General features: G+C 39.7%; 1 protein-coding gene across 1 annotated transcript in view; it reads left to right on the top strand.

Moving 5' to 3' along the window:
- The window catches only part of PREP (prolyl endopeptidase), a 148,161-nt gene that overhangs the window by 48,403 nt on the left and 82,261 nt on the right, over nt 1-17,497 (top strand). The window contains exons 3-6 of the mRNA XM_012651230.1: nt 2,900-3,033; nt 4,146-4,276; nt 7,422-7,631; nt 10,931-11,052. Of these exons, the coding sequence (XP_012506684.1) occupies nt 2,900-3,033; nt 4,146-4,276; nt 7,422-7,631; nt 10,931-11,052 (597 nt within the window). The remainder of the gene's footprint in view (nt 1-2,899; nt 3,034-4,145; nt 4,277-7,421; nt 7,632-10,930; nt 11,053-17,497) is intronic.

Below are 17,497 nucleotides of genomic sequence, written 5' to 3'. Positions count from 1 at the left end.
AAGATCCCCCAGTGGAAGGGCAGGGGCCAGCCAAGACCCTCAACCTGCAGGGGTCTCACATAGGGAGCCCTACTTAGGGTTCTTACTTCTCGAGTTAGAATGTTCTGGAGAGGCCTTCCTGGGAAACAGCCATCAAAACTGCAGACTAATGTGCACTGTGCCTGTTTCTCTGTCTCTGCTACCAGTACAGTGATTGTTCCTGCCCCTTTTAGCGACCAGCCATTCCTCCTGCCCTCGCTTCTCACCCGGGCCACTGCCGCAGCCTCCTGACTGGCCTCACTGTCTCCACTTTTCCTTCCCTAAGGTCTGTTCACCTAAAGCAGAGTAACCTTTGTAAAGGATGAGCCAGGTTATCTAAGTGTCTTCTTACCCAATCATAGCTTGTTTATACTTTGATCAAAATTGAAAGGCCCTATCTGCCCAGCAGGTGTCACATGTCATAATTCCTGCCTGGTTCTCCAGCCCCAGCCAGTGCCTCTTTTCTCCCTCACTCCAGCCCTGCTCACCTCCAGCCCCGCTCACCTCCTTACTCTTCTTCATGCCTGCCGAGCTCGTCCGCCTGCCAGGGCCCTGCACCTGCTGCGTCCTCTGCCTGGAACATCCTGTCCCCACCACGCAGGGCTGCTCCCTCTCAGACCTCAGCTAAAGACCGCCTCAGAAGGGCTTTCCTGACCACTCTGCTTAAGTGTCCTCTTTCCCAGTTTTTTCCAAGCTCTGTGGTCAGTGACTGATTTGTTATTTTCCAAAACATTATAGATTGAGGTTTTTGTAAAATATAGCAAAGATGCTGCAGCAGTGTCAAATTGCCGTCAAGGTTTTCAGCACCCACTCTTGGTTTGTGTACTTACCTCGTCACGGGCTGGTAGCAGATGGTGCAAGAACCAGCACCGACGTGTAGATAATATTTTGAGTAGCGGCACCGCTCCACTGATTACCCTGTGTATATCCTTAGAACCAACCACTCTGCAACCCTTGGCTTTTTTTTTGTGTTCCCAGTAGAATATGAGCTCCCTGATGATGAGGATTTTGTCTTGGACTAGTCACCCATCCATCCACAACTCCAGGGTCAGTGCTAACACACACTAGGTTCTGGTTAAATCCATGGGGATGCCCCAGCTCCCTGACGTGCCTGCCCTGCCCAGCCCGGCCCAAGTAGGAGAAAATCATAGGAGCCCCTGATTGTACCTCCCTTGTCCCCTGGAGGATCTGCTTCATCTCGGCATCCAGTATCAGTCACTAAGTGATAGTGCTGACTCATCACATGACCCTGACCGGGCAACATGCGTGCCACATTCCCTGTTTCCTTATCTGTAAAGCAGGCAAGGTGTTTCCTCCCACCATAAAATGAGGTTATGCTCTTGGACACACTTTGCGGTCATGCTCTTGGACACCCTGAGTGGCTTCTCAGATAATGCATCGATTTTATAACTAAAAAACAAAAGCCAATTTACTCCTTGACAGTCTTTAATGAGCTAGAGTGAGGTCAGCAAACATTTCTGTAAATGTTAATATTTTAGACATCACAGGCCGCATGGATCTCTGTTGGTCCCTCCCCCCGCCAACTCTTTAAAAATATAAAAACTATTCTTAGCTAGAGGGCCTTGGGAAAGCAGGCCAGGGCAAAGTTTGCCAATCCCTAGTGATGGTTGGAATTGTATTTCTGTGGGACTCAATAAATTTTACTTTCTGTTTGAATGAGATAAGAAATGTGACCCATAACAGTTTTATTTTTCTTGAATTTGTTCTCTTACAAAAATGTTAATTACTGTATTCATAGTTGACACCCTTTCATAAATATCAATGAGTTTTGAAACAGCTTCTCTCAGCACAAAATCATGGTTCTCCAGAGCAGGATTGGTGGTTTGTGTAGGGAAGCTCAAAGCATATTTGCCCATTTAAAGACCATTTTGAGGTTAGAAGTAGACACTGATAATAATGCATTTTTGTCTGCCATTCAAAATATATTATGTTCTTAATGTCCTAAAGTTTTTCCTAATGATTCACCTATGTATAGACATCTGATGAAACCTTCTTTTGAATTTAAAACTGATACAATTATTCTTGTTTCATTTCTTAGTAATGGCCAGATGTGAATTGTTGAGGCCAAGTTTTTATAGTATTGTAAATTTTCTAACTGCGTAGTTATAAATGAGATGTGCTTAGGTACAGCTGATGTTTTGTAAAAACAGTCCTTTTCCCTGCCTTTGCAGCCAGCGTCTCTTGCTCTTCTTATAAACCAATGTTGTTGGTGTTCTTATTCAATGCCACTCATTTCCAATTTTTTTTTTTATGTTCTTTGGTTGCAAATTTTAGCAAAGCTCTCCAGTTGAAGTTGACATGGTGGTAGGGTTTAGTAAGTCAAAACCAAAATTGATCAAAATTGATAAAGTAGCACCTGTGTATCTCTAACTTTATCTCTTGAACTCTGACATCTCTCGAGATCGCCAGCTCCCAACTAAGAAGACTGGAACCTTGGCACTGTGTCAGTGCAGGGTATAGATGGTGCGGAGCCGCAGTACAGTGTGTTCAAGAGCACAGTTTCTAGAGCCAGCTCTGCCATTTGCTCTTTGATGTTGGGCAGCTTTTTAACCACTCTGAGCCTCAGTTTTCCCATCTGGAAAGTTGACCTACTAAAAGAACCTTTTCCATAGGATTAGTGTGAGTTAATACTTGCCCTGTAAGCATTAGTTATTATTTATTGATAATTAATAAATCAACCATTCTGCAGGAGCTCTGCAGATAGGAAGAAGAGTAAGGAGGTAAGTGAGGCTGGGAGTGAGTGAGAGATGAGACACCAGCTGAGAAGAAAATGTGCTTTTGCTGTTCCATATTAGTGGATAACATTCCACAGGGAAAATTTTACATTGAACTTGCTTTGTCCATTTTAATTTCTCCACAGGCTTTCGTGGAGGCCCAGAACAAAATTACTGTGCCATTTCTTGAGCAGTGTCCTATCAGAGGTTTATACAAAGAGAGAATGACTGAACTGTATGACTATCCCAAGTATAGTTGCCACTTCAAGAAAGGAAAACGGTATGTGACAATTTTCGTTGAATTTTCTTTTTACTTTCAAGTGACTGCTTTCTGAAATTATAGAATACAAATTCTAACTAACTTATCAGTTTATAAAATTAATTCATTTTAAAAGGAATGAATTTGTGTGCTTAAATAAGAGAATAATATTATTTGGTCTATTAGGTATTGTCCAAATTCTTGAAATAATGGTTAAGAAATTTAATAGAGATATTTTATATGAAGAAATTATGGGAAATCATTATTGTCTTATGGCTAGTAATTGGCAAAATAAAATGATTCATAAACAGCAGTGGAGGTTTGTTTGCCTCCAAAATTAATTATCTTTGATGTCTACTACTTGAAAGCATTTCACTGTATGCATTTCTTCCATCCAGGAATGATGAAATGGGCAGGAGGTGGCGTCTATGAATTTACCTCTCTTGTTTTTCTCCCCTTAACATCCACTTAAACATACTCTCTTGTTCTTTTTTTAAATCTCTTTGGAGCCACCATCACAAATTTACTTTAGAATTTCTATGGCCCTTCTCTACCCTTACATGGAAATCAGCAGAATCTGAATGCCAAAGCCTGCCTGCCACCTGTTTTTATAAATAAAGTCCCATTGGAACACAGCTGTGCCCATTTGCTTGTGTGCTACAGCTACACAGTTGAGCAGTATAGCAACAGACTGTGTGGCCCACAGAGTGCAAACTGTTTGCTGTCTTGCCCTTTACAGAAACAGTGTGCCGACCTCCCACCCTAGCAGCCTGGCTCGGGAAGAAAACCAGAATTTTATTTTAGAAAATCTGTTTTCTTCTTCATTTAAAAGAATAAGTTACAGCTTTCTTTGAATATCAGTTTTAACAAATAAAATAGTCTTTGTGTTTAGGTAGCTAATGTGCAGAATTACAGTCAATTACTTGAATACAGAAAGCAATTCAGGTAACAAGCTGTAGATGCAGGGAGTTGGTGGGACCTTTCACCCCAGTCCCCATGTCGCCGTGATAGCCTGATTGCAGTTGTACCTTTGTATGTTTTTGGTTTTGTTTTGGTTTTTGTTTATATGCATTTGGTTTTACTCCACAAGTAGAAAACTCCACGGCTAAATCAAGACCACCTCTGTCCCCCAGGTATTTTTATTTTTACAATACGGGTTTGCAGAACCAACGAGTATTATATGTACAGGATTCCTTAGAGGGCGAAGCCAGAGTGTTCCTGGACCCCAACATACTCTCCGATGATGGCACAGTGGCACTCCGAGGTGAGTGCTATGCAGCCAGGCCTGTGAGAGTTCCAAGGCCCCTCACTTGCAGCTCTGAAGTTAGTGCAGTTGCCCCACCTCTGAAATACCAGGCAGGGTGTGGACCATATTGTAGAACAGATTGCACATGCAATACCAGGAAGGCTAATTTTTGCACACATGTATATTTAGAACACATGAATAGTCACGTTCCTCTTTTCCACTCTGATGGTATGAAACAACTGGAGAATAGTTCACACTGGACCCAAATTAGCTTCTAGGCCTTCTGGGATCTTGAAGTATCATCATTTCCTGTAACATCCCTGAGACCTATCTGTGATTGGAAAAAAATAAATTCTCTTCTATGAGAAATTTAAGCTATACGAAGAGTGTTCCAGCTACAAATATTAAACAGGAAAGAATATTTATTAAATCTATTTCCCTCTTATAGGAGGAAGTGGTCAGAGTTTTAAAATCTGGTTAATTGGACTGGGCACGGTGGCTCATGCCTATAATCAATCCTGGCACTCTGGGAGGCCGAGGTGTGAGGAACGCTTGAGGTCAGGAGTTCAAGACCACCCTGAGCAAGAACGAGACCCCGTCTCTATAAAAAATAGAAAAGTCAGCCAGGCATAGCAGTGCATGCTTGTAGTTCCAGCTACTTGGGAGGTTGAGACAGCAGAACCGCTTGAGCGCAGTTTAAGGGTGCAGTCAGCTATGATGATGCCACTATACTCCAGCTGGGGTAACAGAATGAGACATTGTCTCAGGAAAAAAAAAAAAAAAACTAGTTAATTGTCAATATGTTAAAATTAAAAGTAAAAACATAACAATGTTGTAGAAACTGGACAACTTGGTACCCTGTCCCCTGAAGATGAATAAGGAATAAGTTTTGCCTGTAGTTGCTGCACACCTTTTACATAACTCTGCTTCCCAAAATAACCTCCTCCACAAGCCATAGAGAAGATTACCCCAGCTTTGTGCCATAAGCAGAGTTCTAGGGTAAGGAAATAGGTTATTCTCTAGTTCTATGGTTTAATAACTATACGCTCTAAAAATTATCTCTTGATGGCATCCTAAATGAAGTCGGCTTGGCATTCCTCTATAGTATCTTCTACTTTGTGGAGCAAGCACAGGAGGAGTAGATTTGGCCCCCTAGAGTTGAGAAATTGGAACACTGAATTCTTTTGTAATCAATAAGATAGAAGTTATAGAGCCCTGTTTCATCAAAGCTGTGCAAAGACACTTTTATACAAGCATTTCTAACCATGATTCTGTCATTCAGTGGTCTACCCTCCGCTCTCTCCAAATAGGCTGTGTATATAAATGATGATCTTTTATCAAATCAGTATCTAAAGTATTAAAGTATTGATGCCAGCCAGCTTAATAAGAGTGTTCTTCCATGAATCCAAGCCTGTAGTTTTAAATGAATTTTAATACACTGGTTCTGTTGAGGTAACGTATCCTGCATAGGAATTTAATTTTCACAAAGATGTGTCTTGCAGCCCATCCAGAAGGACTTCATTATAACAGAGTCTTACCTCTCGCCCCAATGATGCATTCTTCCAGTAGTGACTTTTTTATGGAATGTTTGCTGTGTACAAGGCCCTGATGGATGAGAAAGTAAATTAGGCATGAGACCTGCCTCAGTCGTTGAGTTGTTTGAGAAGGGTATGATAGGGAAGTTACAATATTAATGAACATTCGGATTCATTTGATAGTGTATGATTTTTTAAACATGTATTTCAAATCAGATGTTTTATTTTAATTTTTCGTGAAATTTTTCTAATTATATATAAATAATTCCAAAACTACAGTGTTATGTAGAATAAAAGGTGACTATCTTTTTTCTCCCCATCACCTTTTAGACTCTTTTCTGCTTTTATGTACATATGAGCCTGGATACTTTATAGGTTTTCAACTGATTAATGAGTAGGTTTTGCAAAGTTTTAAACTAATTTCCTATTAATTAAAATTCCATGTAAAATACTAGAGAACCTCTCGTAATAGTTGAGCTTCTTACAATTCTCAACCCCTAGTAATGTTTAGCAAGCAACCTAAGAGGAACTCTCTGGTGTCAGAGTCTTTGATAGGAGATGTGGTATTGAATGCTCGACTGCTATACATACTTCATAATTATAAAAGCAAATATAAAACATGTAAGTGTTTGTCAAGAAATCCTCCAAGTGATAAGAACATTCTGTCAGGGCTCTAAGTAATTGGACGTGGCATAACAGTCTGTAGACAGCGATGCTTTTCTTTTTTATGATTGCTTTTGGAATGTGCACACTGCAAGCCTTCATTGCAAACCCTCAGGCTTTATTTACCTGGGCCTGTGATGGTCAGATGTGTGGACTTTAATCCTTGAGCGCCAGTAATGCTCTGAAAATGAGGTTACAAAGAGGGATTTCAGATAGTTTGGAATACATCCCAAAAATTACCTAATGGCTACAATTTAGTTCTATTATATGGTATGTGTCATAATTCAGTCATTACTCTAAAAGCGGTTTCTTTTTTCCTCTTATTCCCTTTAGAGTATAAATAAAATATGCTGAAAGTCCCAGATGAGCTCTGCTTTCAACTGAATTGCATATTGAATTATAAAAATTTCAAAATGCTAGCACTCTGGGAGGCCAAGGCAGGAGTATCACTTAAGGTCAGGAGTTCGAGACCAGCCTGAGCAAGTGTGAGACCTCATCTCTACAAAAATAGAAAAATTAGCCAGGCATGGTGGTGCGCACCTGTAGTCCCAACTACTCAGGAGGCTGAGGCAGGAGGATCACTTGAGCACAGGAATTTGAGGTTTCAGTCAGCTGTGATGACACCACTGCACTCTAGCCAGGGCCACAGAGCAAGACTCTTGTCTTAAAAAAAAATAATAATTCAAGATGGAAGCATCTAGTGGCATATAATCTAATACTTCATTTTACAGATGAAGAAACTAAGACCTAGAGAGATTAGGAAGCTTGTCCAAGGTCATAAGGTTAATTTCGGTAAGACGTGGGCTGAGCCCCCAGGATTCCCCACTACCAGTTTCCTGTTGCTTCTGTTACCACATTCTACCTACATGTTATGACGGCTTTGTCAGAGAGCATAGAGAGCACTGGGCAAAGCTAGGAGTTGTATTGCATGTTTATCATTTGACGAGTGCTCCTGTGTCCCATAGGTTATGCGTTCAGTGAAGATGGGGAATACTTTGCCTATGGTCTGAGTGCCAGTGGCTCAGACTGGGTGACGATCAAGTTCATGAAAGTCGATGGTGCCAAAGAGCTTCCAGATGTGCTTGAAAGAGTCAAGTTCAGCTGTATGGCCTGGACCCATGATGGGAAGGGAATGTTCTACAACTCATACCCCCAGCAGGATGGAAAAAGTGATGGTAAGTGAAGACTTCACACTTTTTTCACAAAACAAGGTGTGACTTCACATGACTGAAAAGAGAAGCTAAGCCCTACATAGAAGTTTCTGGTCTAGAACCGTGTTTCCTCAAGGAGTGTTATATCAGCTAGCTTTGCTGTTTGACAGACCACACGAAAATTTAGTGGCTTTGTTCTCTTCAATTGCACCAAGGTCCTATTGGGTTCAAGTGGTGCCATCTTTCTTGTCTTTCTTTTCCTCCTTCACTCCTAATCTTCCCAGACAGGAAGGGCCATGTACCTTGGACCTTACTGATACAAGGTGTCAAACTCATATTCTTCCTTTTGTCGTCCCACATTTCCACATGGTGTGTAGCATTTTCTTCTTATCTTGGTTGTTCTTTACAGGTGGGTTTTATGATCCCTATGTTAGAGATGAGTAGCTTGGGTGCAGAGGCACAGCTACTCCCGTGCTTTGTAGCGTACACACTGTCCCCTTTTCATGACTTTCTGTATCTTTGTCGTCTTGAAATGTGCTTGCTTTCTTCTCTTCCCTCCCCACCCCCGGTTGAATTGGGAATAAGGCTATAATGCTTTTCATCTCTTTTGGCTATGTTTAGCTTTTGCTGCCTTTTGATTAGGCTACAGCATGACCTTTCTCTTAATTTATCAGTGAACTACAGGAGGAGGTAATAGTAGGTTTTTATTCAAGGCTGTTGGCTAAAGAAGGACATCTGTGCCGTGTACACTGAATTAGCTGCCTATGTTAGAGTGACCCAGAGTTAGAAAATGGTCACTTCTAAGTTCTGGGAGACAAAATAAGTATAACTGACTAGTTCTTGTTAGATAACAGTGTTACTAAGTTAACTTGTAAACAACAAGAAAGTTATATTTACCCTCAGCTTTCACTGGCAAAAATAATGATTAGTAACTGTGATTGATTTAAGAAAGCCAGTGTCTTTTCCCAACTGTAATTTCGCTGCCCTCTGGTTGAGAGGATCTCAGTAACCTCTCAGACTGTGATGGGGGCCTTACAAATGAAGCTAAGCAGTTCATACCGTGTGCTTCTTACCCGTGTGAACTCAATGAAAATTATTTCAGTACCATAAAGCTTTTTTTAACATTATGGTATTATCTTACTTCTTTTCTTTCATTGTCCTGAAAGCTTGGTACATTGTCATAATGAAAAAAAAAATCAGTCTCAAAGCAGTCTTCAAGATCAGCAAATATGAGTGAATTACTTTCAGGGTAATATCCAACTAATATTTAACTTTTTAAAAAATTAATTTTATTTTTTAGAACAGTTTTAAGTTCACAGCAAAATCGAGAGGAAAGTACAGAGCTTTGGTGTATACCCTCAGCCCCCACCAGCGTGGTACATTTGCTATAATTGATAAATCTATGTTGACACATCATTATCACTCAAAGTCCATAGTTTACCTTAGGGTTTGATCTTGGTGTTGTACATTCTGTGGGTTTGGACAAATGTATCCAGCGTTGTAGTATCAGTAGTTTCACTGCCCTAAAAATCCTCTGTGCTCTACCTGTTCATTCCTTCCTCCCCCAACCCCTGGCAATCAGTGATCTTTTTACTATCTCCATGGTTTTGCCTTTTCTAGAATGTCCTATAGTTGGAATTTACAGTATGTAGCCTTTTCACATTGGCTTCTTTTACTAGTAATAACACATTTAAGTTCCTACATGTCTTTTCATGGCTTGATGGTTCATTTCTTTTTAGTGCAGAATAATATTCCATCGTCTGGATGTACCTCAGTTTATCCATTCACCTACTGAAGGACATCTTGGTTGATTCCAGGTTTTGGCAATTATAAATAAAGTTGCTCTAAAAAAAAATTTGTGTGCAGGTTTTTGTGTAGACATGTTTTCAACTCCTTTGGGTCAATACCAAGGAGCACGATTGCTAGATCAGATGTAAAGACTGTTTAGTTTTGTAAGAAACCTCCAAAACTGCCTTCTGAAGTGGCTGTACCATTAGTGGCTGTACCATTTTGTATTCCTACCAGCATTGGATGAGGGTTCCTGCTGCTCCACATCCTGGCAGCATTTGGTGCTATCGGTGTTCGAGATTTTGGCTATTTTAATAGGTGTGTAATGGTATCTCATTGTTTTAATTTGCATTTCCCTTATGACGTGTGATGTGGAGCATCTTTTCATTTGCTTACTTACCATCTGAATATCTTCTTTGGTGGGATGTCTATTAAGGTCTTTGGCTCAGTTATTTGTTTTCTCACTGTAAGGTCTTAAGAGCTCTTTGTGTATTTTTGATAACAGTCCTTTATCAGCTATGTCTTTTGCAAATATTTTCTCCCAGTCTGTGGCTTGTCTTTTCATTCTCCTGACCATGTCTTTTGCCTAACAAAAGTTTTTAATTTTAATAAAGTCCAGCTAATCAATTATTTCTTTCATGGATTGTGCCTTTTTGTTGTATTTAAAAAATCGTCACCAAATCCAAGGCCGTCTAGATTTTCTCCTCAGTTAGCTTCTAGGAATTTTATAGTTTTGTGTTTTACATTTAGGTCTTTGACTTGTTTTGAGTTAATTTTTGAGAAGGGCGTGACTTCTTGTCCAGATTCATTTTTTTTACCTGTGGATGTCCATTTGTCTCAGCACCATTTGTTGAAAAGATTGTCTTTGCTCCATTGAATTGCCTTTGCTCCTTTGTCAAAGATCAGTTGTGGGTCTATTTCTGAGCTCCTTATTCTGTTCCATTGATTCTTTTGCCAATACTACATCATGTTGATTACCATAGCTTTATAGTAAGTCTTGAAGTTGGGGAGTGTCAATCCTCCAACTTTGTTCTCCTTCCATATTGTGTTGGCTACTCTTTGTATTTTGCCTCTCCATACAAACTTGAGAATCAGTTTGTCAATATCCACAAAATAAGTTTCTAGGATTTTGATTGGGACTACATTGAATTTATAGATCAAGGTAGGAAGAACTGATATCTTGACAATATTGAGTCTTCCTATCCATATGCATGGACTAGCTTCATTTATTTAGTTCTTATTTTATTTCTTTCATAGGTATTTTGTGGTTTTCCCCATATCTATCTTGTACATATTTTGTTAGATTTATATCTAAGTATTTCTGTTTTGGCAATGTTAACATACCATGTTTTTAATTTCAAATTCCACTTGTTCATTACTAGTATATAGGAAAGCAGTTGATGTTTATATATTAACCCTGCACCCTGCAACCAGATACTTAACTTTTAAATGTTTCTAGCATTATACAATGTAGATGGAATAGATTTTCTTAAAATTGCCACCTGCAATTCAGTATACATTTTTAACTCCTTTAGGCACAGAAACATCCACCAATCTCCACCAAAAGCTCTGCTACCATGTCTTGGGGACTGATCAGTCAGAAGATATTTTGTGCGCCGAGTTTCCTGATGAACCTAAATGGATGGGCGGAGCTGAGGTATTGTACAGCTGGGAAATTTCACCCTCAAAGACCGTGCCTCTGGGATGTGTATATAAATGTTCTCATTGTGTGATGATCGTAATGGATGTAAAAGTCCTATGAGTGAATATTCTTTTGTTAAAAATACTGGTATTTAAATTGATTCTTAATAGTGAAGGTGGTAAACTTTTTAACTGTAGTCGTAAAAGTACACAGTAAAGTAAAAGATGAACATTTCAAAACTCAGAATCCTACTTCTCAGAGGTGACCAGAGTAGCCTTCCTTAAATTTTCTTTTTACACATAAGTGAGAATGTCAGGGGAGAGAGTTTGTGTGTGTTTTGCTTTTTTACACAACTGTGCTCTTACTGTGCATATTGTTCTCTTGTTTTTACATTAAAATAAGTATCTTTTAGACAGTTTCTCATCTTATACATATTCATACATTTCTTGGGGGTTTTGACAGTAAACAGCTGCTATTGAAGTGATGTATTTTTCAAGTTACTGGCCCCAATTTTATTCTTTATTTTGAGAATGAACTGTAAAGAAACTTGGAAGTGCCTGTAGTAAGATTTTTGACTTTTGTTAGTTCATTTTTGTGTATTAAGAAATATTTTTTGTTAAAGAGAAATATTCTGAATGTTTTAATATGGGTGGGATATTATCTCATTTTTAGTGGTAGAGTGAAGAATCTACTACAAACTTTTTGGCTGATTGAACCATTTACCTCTTCACTTGAAAGAATTGGAACTTTGGTAGGAAAGGGATGTTTAAAATTTTAACTTCTCATAGGTCTGGTTCATTGAGAGACAAAATAAGAATCTGTGGTATTGTAGTCCATGTACATTGATATACTGCATTACTGCATTCCAAGTTATCTTTTTGTTTATTTATTTTGGTTTTCTAGACCAGGGGTCAGCAAATTGCTGCCCTCAGGCCAAATCTGGCCTGCTGCATGTTTTTGTAAATAAAGTTTTATTGCAACATAGCCACACCATTACAGCTTACTTTTAAGCTGTAACGGCAGAGTTGGGTAATTGCCTCAGAAGGCCATGTAGCCCACAAAGCTGAAAATCCTTTCTGGACCTTTGTATAAAAAGTTCATCAGATTTTAATGGAATATTTTAAAAATGAATTTATAGGACTTAAATGTGTCCCTTTTTCAGGCTTTTTCTTTCCCACCCTACCAACTTTTCTTGTGCAGATACTATTGTCATTTTTCTCACATATTTATTTTTAATGGCTTCCCTGATGTCTATCGTAGATTGTTTCTATTAAGCTTCTGCTTACTACAGATATGAGTGATTATTTATAAAATAATAACATTTTTACCATCTTCTGAGTGAAACACAATTAAGGAGATAAATATACTACAAAAAAAAAATTAGAATGTTAAGTCCTATGTATTTCTCTTCTCCTTTTTGAGAGGGGTGTTGATGGAGAAAACCTAAAATTGTATACTTTAATAATCAAATTTTATTCCCTCTGGAGTCTTCATAAAATGAAAGGCATGCTCTCCTGGAGAAATTTTTATGCTTCAAAAATAATAGTGTCATTGCAGCAGAACAACTTTAATCAAGGCAAAATTATTTGGTTGATAAAATAACATGAATATTGAAAATAAATGCCAAAATATCAATATATTTTAGCATGTAGGTCTAAAAGGAAACAAGGACAGCCTTACATGTGCAACTCTTAGATCTCTTTATTAGCATTTGGTTAAAGTACCTAGTTTCTCATATTTTTTTTCTTTTTTTTTTTGAATTGTACTAAAATATACATAACATAAAATTTACCATTTTACCCAAATCAAGCATTTGGTTCAGTGGCATTAAGTACATTCGCATTGTTGCGTAACCATCATTGCCATCCATCTTCAGAACTTTTTTCATCTTGCAAAACCGAAATCTATACCTGCTGAAGAATAACTCTCCAGTGCCCCCTGCCACACTACCTGGCAACCACCATCCTACTTTCTGTCCCTTTGTATTTGACTATTCTAGGTACCTCATATAAATGTCATCATACAGTATTTGTCCCTGTGTGACTGGCTTGCTTCCCTTAACATAGTGTCCTCAAGGTTCATCCATCTTGTAGCATGTGTCAGAATTTTCTCCTTTTTTAAGACTGAACAATATTCCAGTATATGTATGTACCACATTTGGTTTACTTAGTCATCCGTGGACGTTTGGGTTGCTTTCCACAGCATTATTATGAGTAATGCTGTGGGCAGCTAGTGTTTACAAATACAGTGGAAACACTCATATATGCATTTGACATGTGTAGTCAGTTCTAATTAGATAGGCAAATGAAAAGCAGATTTGAATAGTTAAGGTGATCCTTCTATTCATTCAGTAGATCTACACTTGACATGACTTGTCTAATATAACCTTTACCACAACTTTGAGAAGGAGGCGATCACTCCATGCATAAACAAATTAAAATACCTGCCAGGGTAACCACCTTGCAAGCCATGGCTGGAACCGCCTGCTGGGTGTTTTAGGCTCCATAGCCACATCTCCGTAACCACTGGACGCTCTGCCTTCCTGGTTAAGGGGAAGGAGGGCACACAAAAATAAGAGCAATGACTTTTAAAGAATGGCAGTAAATGAAGGGATATATCTCTACTGCACAGAAGGAATAAATGACGTTGTTAAAAAAAAAAAAAAGCTAAGAGGACATATAAAGTGAGTTCTTTATGTTAGATTAGGCCTTAATAAGTGAATTATGAAGAGAAAGTCTATAAGAATACTAGTTGGCTTGGTAAACATGAACTGGGCATAGACTTTCTTAAGCTGTGTTGCAGCTGCTTGCGTTGTCTTGCTGCCAGTGTTGGTTGGGCAGGTCTGGCTGGCTAGGTGAGCATCCTTCCTTCCTAACCCAGCTATGTGTGATCTCATTCCGAGCAAGAAGGACCATCTTGCTACATAGAGGAGTACTCTTTGTCACTTAAACATGAATTCTGTAGTTCTGCCAGTATGAAGCCTTCAGAAGCCTCAGGCCCATCCTGAATTGATGGTTCAGTTCTAAGTCTTCAACTCAGAAAAATCTAGATCATGAAAAAAAATTTCGAAGCAGGAATTTCTTGTGCGCTTCAAGGAAGTGTGATAGAACCAGGGGAGTCCAGGAAGCTGGTGCACTGTAGACCTGGCTGGACCGGAAATACCCCTGGCTGGGGTCAGAGTAACACTCAGGCCATTCACTGGAAGTAAAGCAAACAGTTTCCCAACAGCCTTTGTTTAGCGATTTGCATCTTAGAGAAAAGCAGCAGTCCTCTTTATAACTGTGCACCAAAGGCACGTGCTGCACTTCTTGCTTCCATTTTTAAAGCACTTGTTTTTAGGACTGTCATGGAACCTGGTATTTTGTTAATGCATTCCACAGTGTCTGTGAATGCAGAGCCAGTGTTACAGTGGTGGGAGTTTTGTTCCAGGCCCATCTGTGTGGCCTTGGGCAAGTTACTTCATCTGTCCAAGTCTGTTTCCTTCGTTTCCTCCAGGGCTTTTTCAATTTTGAAAGTCTGTGGGCAGAGGATCTATCAGAGTGTCTCCCAGGCTCCAGGGTCACAACGTAGCTGCTGGGTGTGAGACAAGCGGGACAGGACGTGGACACGGGCTTTGTGGGCATGGCTGGAGAGGCCTGTGGGTGGAGACTGGGGTGTGTGGATTTCTCTGGCTTGCTGCCCTGCTCCTCCCTTTGGCTGCTACAATCCAAGTTCACCGAGAACTTCCCTTTATATCTAGACACTGTCTCCTTGTGACTCATCTCCTTCCTTCACGGACACCTCTGCCCTTCTGCGCAGCCTGGTCTTTCTTGCCTTGATCAGGCAGAACTCACAAAGTTCCAGTCAAGAAGCAGGCATGGTTTTCCACACCTGCCTGTGACAACGTGTCTCCACAGGATGCCTGCCTTCTACCCCGCAGAACCCGTAGCTTTCTGACACTTTTGGTTATTAGAACTGATATTAAAGGCCCATTGCAGTCCACAACAAAATACGGCTCTTTCCAAAGTACATGCTGCTTCCCTCTCCCCAGCTCAAGTTTGGCGATTCTGTCTCTTTGCTTATTCATCCCATCTTAGTTTGTTCAGTGGCTCCACAGGGAAGAGGCATTAGATGAGGGAAACCGGGTTTTTGCTCACAGGGAGCTGCCTTTTGGTCTCTCTCAGCTGCTCGCGGTCATGACGTGTGTCCAGGCGCCAGCGCCCCTATGGCATCTTTTAGTAGTGAGTCCCCTCAATTTTGGGAAGCTCTGTGCTTTGTTGTTCCCTGATGTGGGTTATAAACTCTCTGGCTGCCCTTTTGCACTGACCCACTCCCTGCCATGCGGCCTTTCTTGTGCCTCCTGACCCAGGGAAGCTACTCCCATAGGCTGTTCCATCCTGGAAGTACTGGCTGTGTTCCCCACTGCCCTCCCCACTGGCAGCCAGGGCCCCTGGCCGCCCTCAGCCCCTCCTGTACACACCCAGACTGCTGGGCTCAGGAGTCAGGGCTCCCTTGAGCCCTCAGGGTGTAACCTGAAACAGGCTGGCGTTTGGCTTGGCAAGGCAGAGATGTCAATTATTATCTAATATAGACTATGATACCTTACTTAGTTGAAGGGCAGGATTGTGGGAGGATAGAAATTGTCAAGTTTTAAAAGATTCTATTGGACCAAAAATAAATAAATAAATAAGTGAATTGTGAGCCTTTGGAAAAAGCAAACCCAGGGAAATCTAACATTTTGAGGCACTGTTCCCAGCAGAGGGTGCTCTAGAATGAAGATTGTGAAAATGCGTTGATTCCCTTTAGAAAGGATTAGAGAGAAAATGCCCAGCCTCTGTGATTATCTAGCTAAATCCTATATAGAGAACCTAATTCTCTTCTGCCTTATTCTTACAAAAGGTTTTTTCCAAAGGTAATCCTAGGTCTTAATATTTGTCACATATCTCCACAAGCCATTTTATATGTTTACTTGTATCCCCTAGTAATTAAAAAATATATGTATTTATGTTACTCATATATTAACGTGCAAAATGCATTGGCTGACGCTTGACTCATAGGAGGCACGCAGTAAATGTTAATTTCCTCTCTCTCCCCACTTCCTCTGATGAAGTTCATGCACATGAAGACCCGCAAGGCCTCGCCTTACAGAACATACACAGAAAAGTCCCATGATCTTCCTGATATAGTGCTGCCACCTCTGCCCCTGACTTGTTGGGTATTTTTGACGTGGTTTAGCAGCCCTCTTCCTAGTCGGCACAGGTCGTACATTAATTCCCCCAGTACTTAGTAAGCCCTTCTCTGGTGTCCACCACTGTTTTCTCTTTGATTAGCGCTGCCGTACATAGTACTCACCATGCTGATTAGTACCCAAGAAAATCTCAGCAGCACAGTTGGGAAGGCAGAAAAGTCAGGCAGCCAAACTGGAGGCCTGGATGTGAGTAAAGCAGAAAGGCCATGTTGCTCATTATACATAAAACAACTCCTGACAGGAGCAAGTCGTTTTTGTAGTAGAGATGTTGGATTTGCTGATAAAGTCACTTTTTTCATCTGAGCCCGGGTATTGCTCAGTAAAGGAGAAAAGAAAACAAACAGTAGATTTTTGAGTAACCAAGCTTGTTTGCCAGACAAACCACCAGATAGATTAGAAACAGAGTGCTCTGTAATGTTAAGACCTACATTATTATATATTTTGCATATGTTTTTCTCTTAGAATTTTCTGTTTTATCTGTTTCTGGCATGCCAAGTAACATATCATATAGTATTTTGATTGATTTCTTTTTCCCCCATTGCTATAGTATCACGCTGTACTGAGAAAGCTGTGTAATTTGATTTAATGCCTACCTATTAGAAATATTTATGTTAATATATACTCACATGTGTTTATGGCTACCCCTGCATTTCTGTTACTGACAGTTTCTTATTTTTATTATTAATACAGATCCATAAATGAGTCATATATGAGAAGTCATCATTGCAGGTGGTTAGTTGGACATTTAAAAGTTTTCTTAAATTTAGTGTCGGAAAAATGCTTTAAGGGATGTTGTTATGATTTGCAATTATTATGAAAGGAATCCAAAAGGGTCTGCAAAATAAATTTGATAGTTTCCCACTCTGAGAGTAATATGATTAACTCTGAAAGCTATTAAAATCCATTTTCACTCCTTTTGTTAATTTCCAGGACAATTTCAAGTGTCACTGCTTTTTAGTACATTTTTTTAATACACAGTTAATTCTCGTATTATGACATATAAAAGAAAATACTTTCTTCAATTTGAAAAAGTTCATGTAGATTCAAATTATGAAAAATATTATTCTACCCTATTTTTGTTAGATTCTACGTGGAAAAAATTATATTAAAAGAAATGTCATGTCCATGAAAATTGGTTATTAACACAAGACCACATGACTCTGGAGTTCAGTATTCCAGCATAAAATAGCTTATGAGTTTTTCTTTGAAAATGGTATGTTTGATGAAAGTCCA

The sequence above is a fragment of the Propithecus coquereli genome, unplaced genomic scaffold (assembly GCF_000956105.1).
Source record: "Propithecus coquereli isolate 6110/MARCELLA unplaced genomic scaffold, Pcoq_1.0 Scaffold35, whole genome shotgun sequence".
In the NCBI taxonomy this organism is placed as follows: Eukaryota; Metazoa; Chordata; class Mammalia; order Primates; family Indriidae; genus Propithecus; species Propithecus coquereli.
This window is presented reverse-complemented; position numbering and strand designations above follow the sequence as displayed.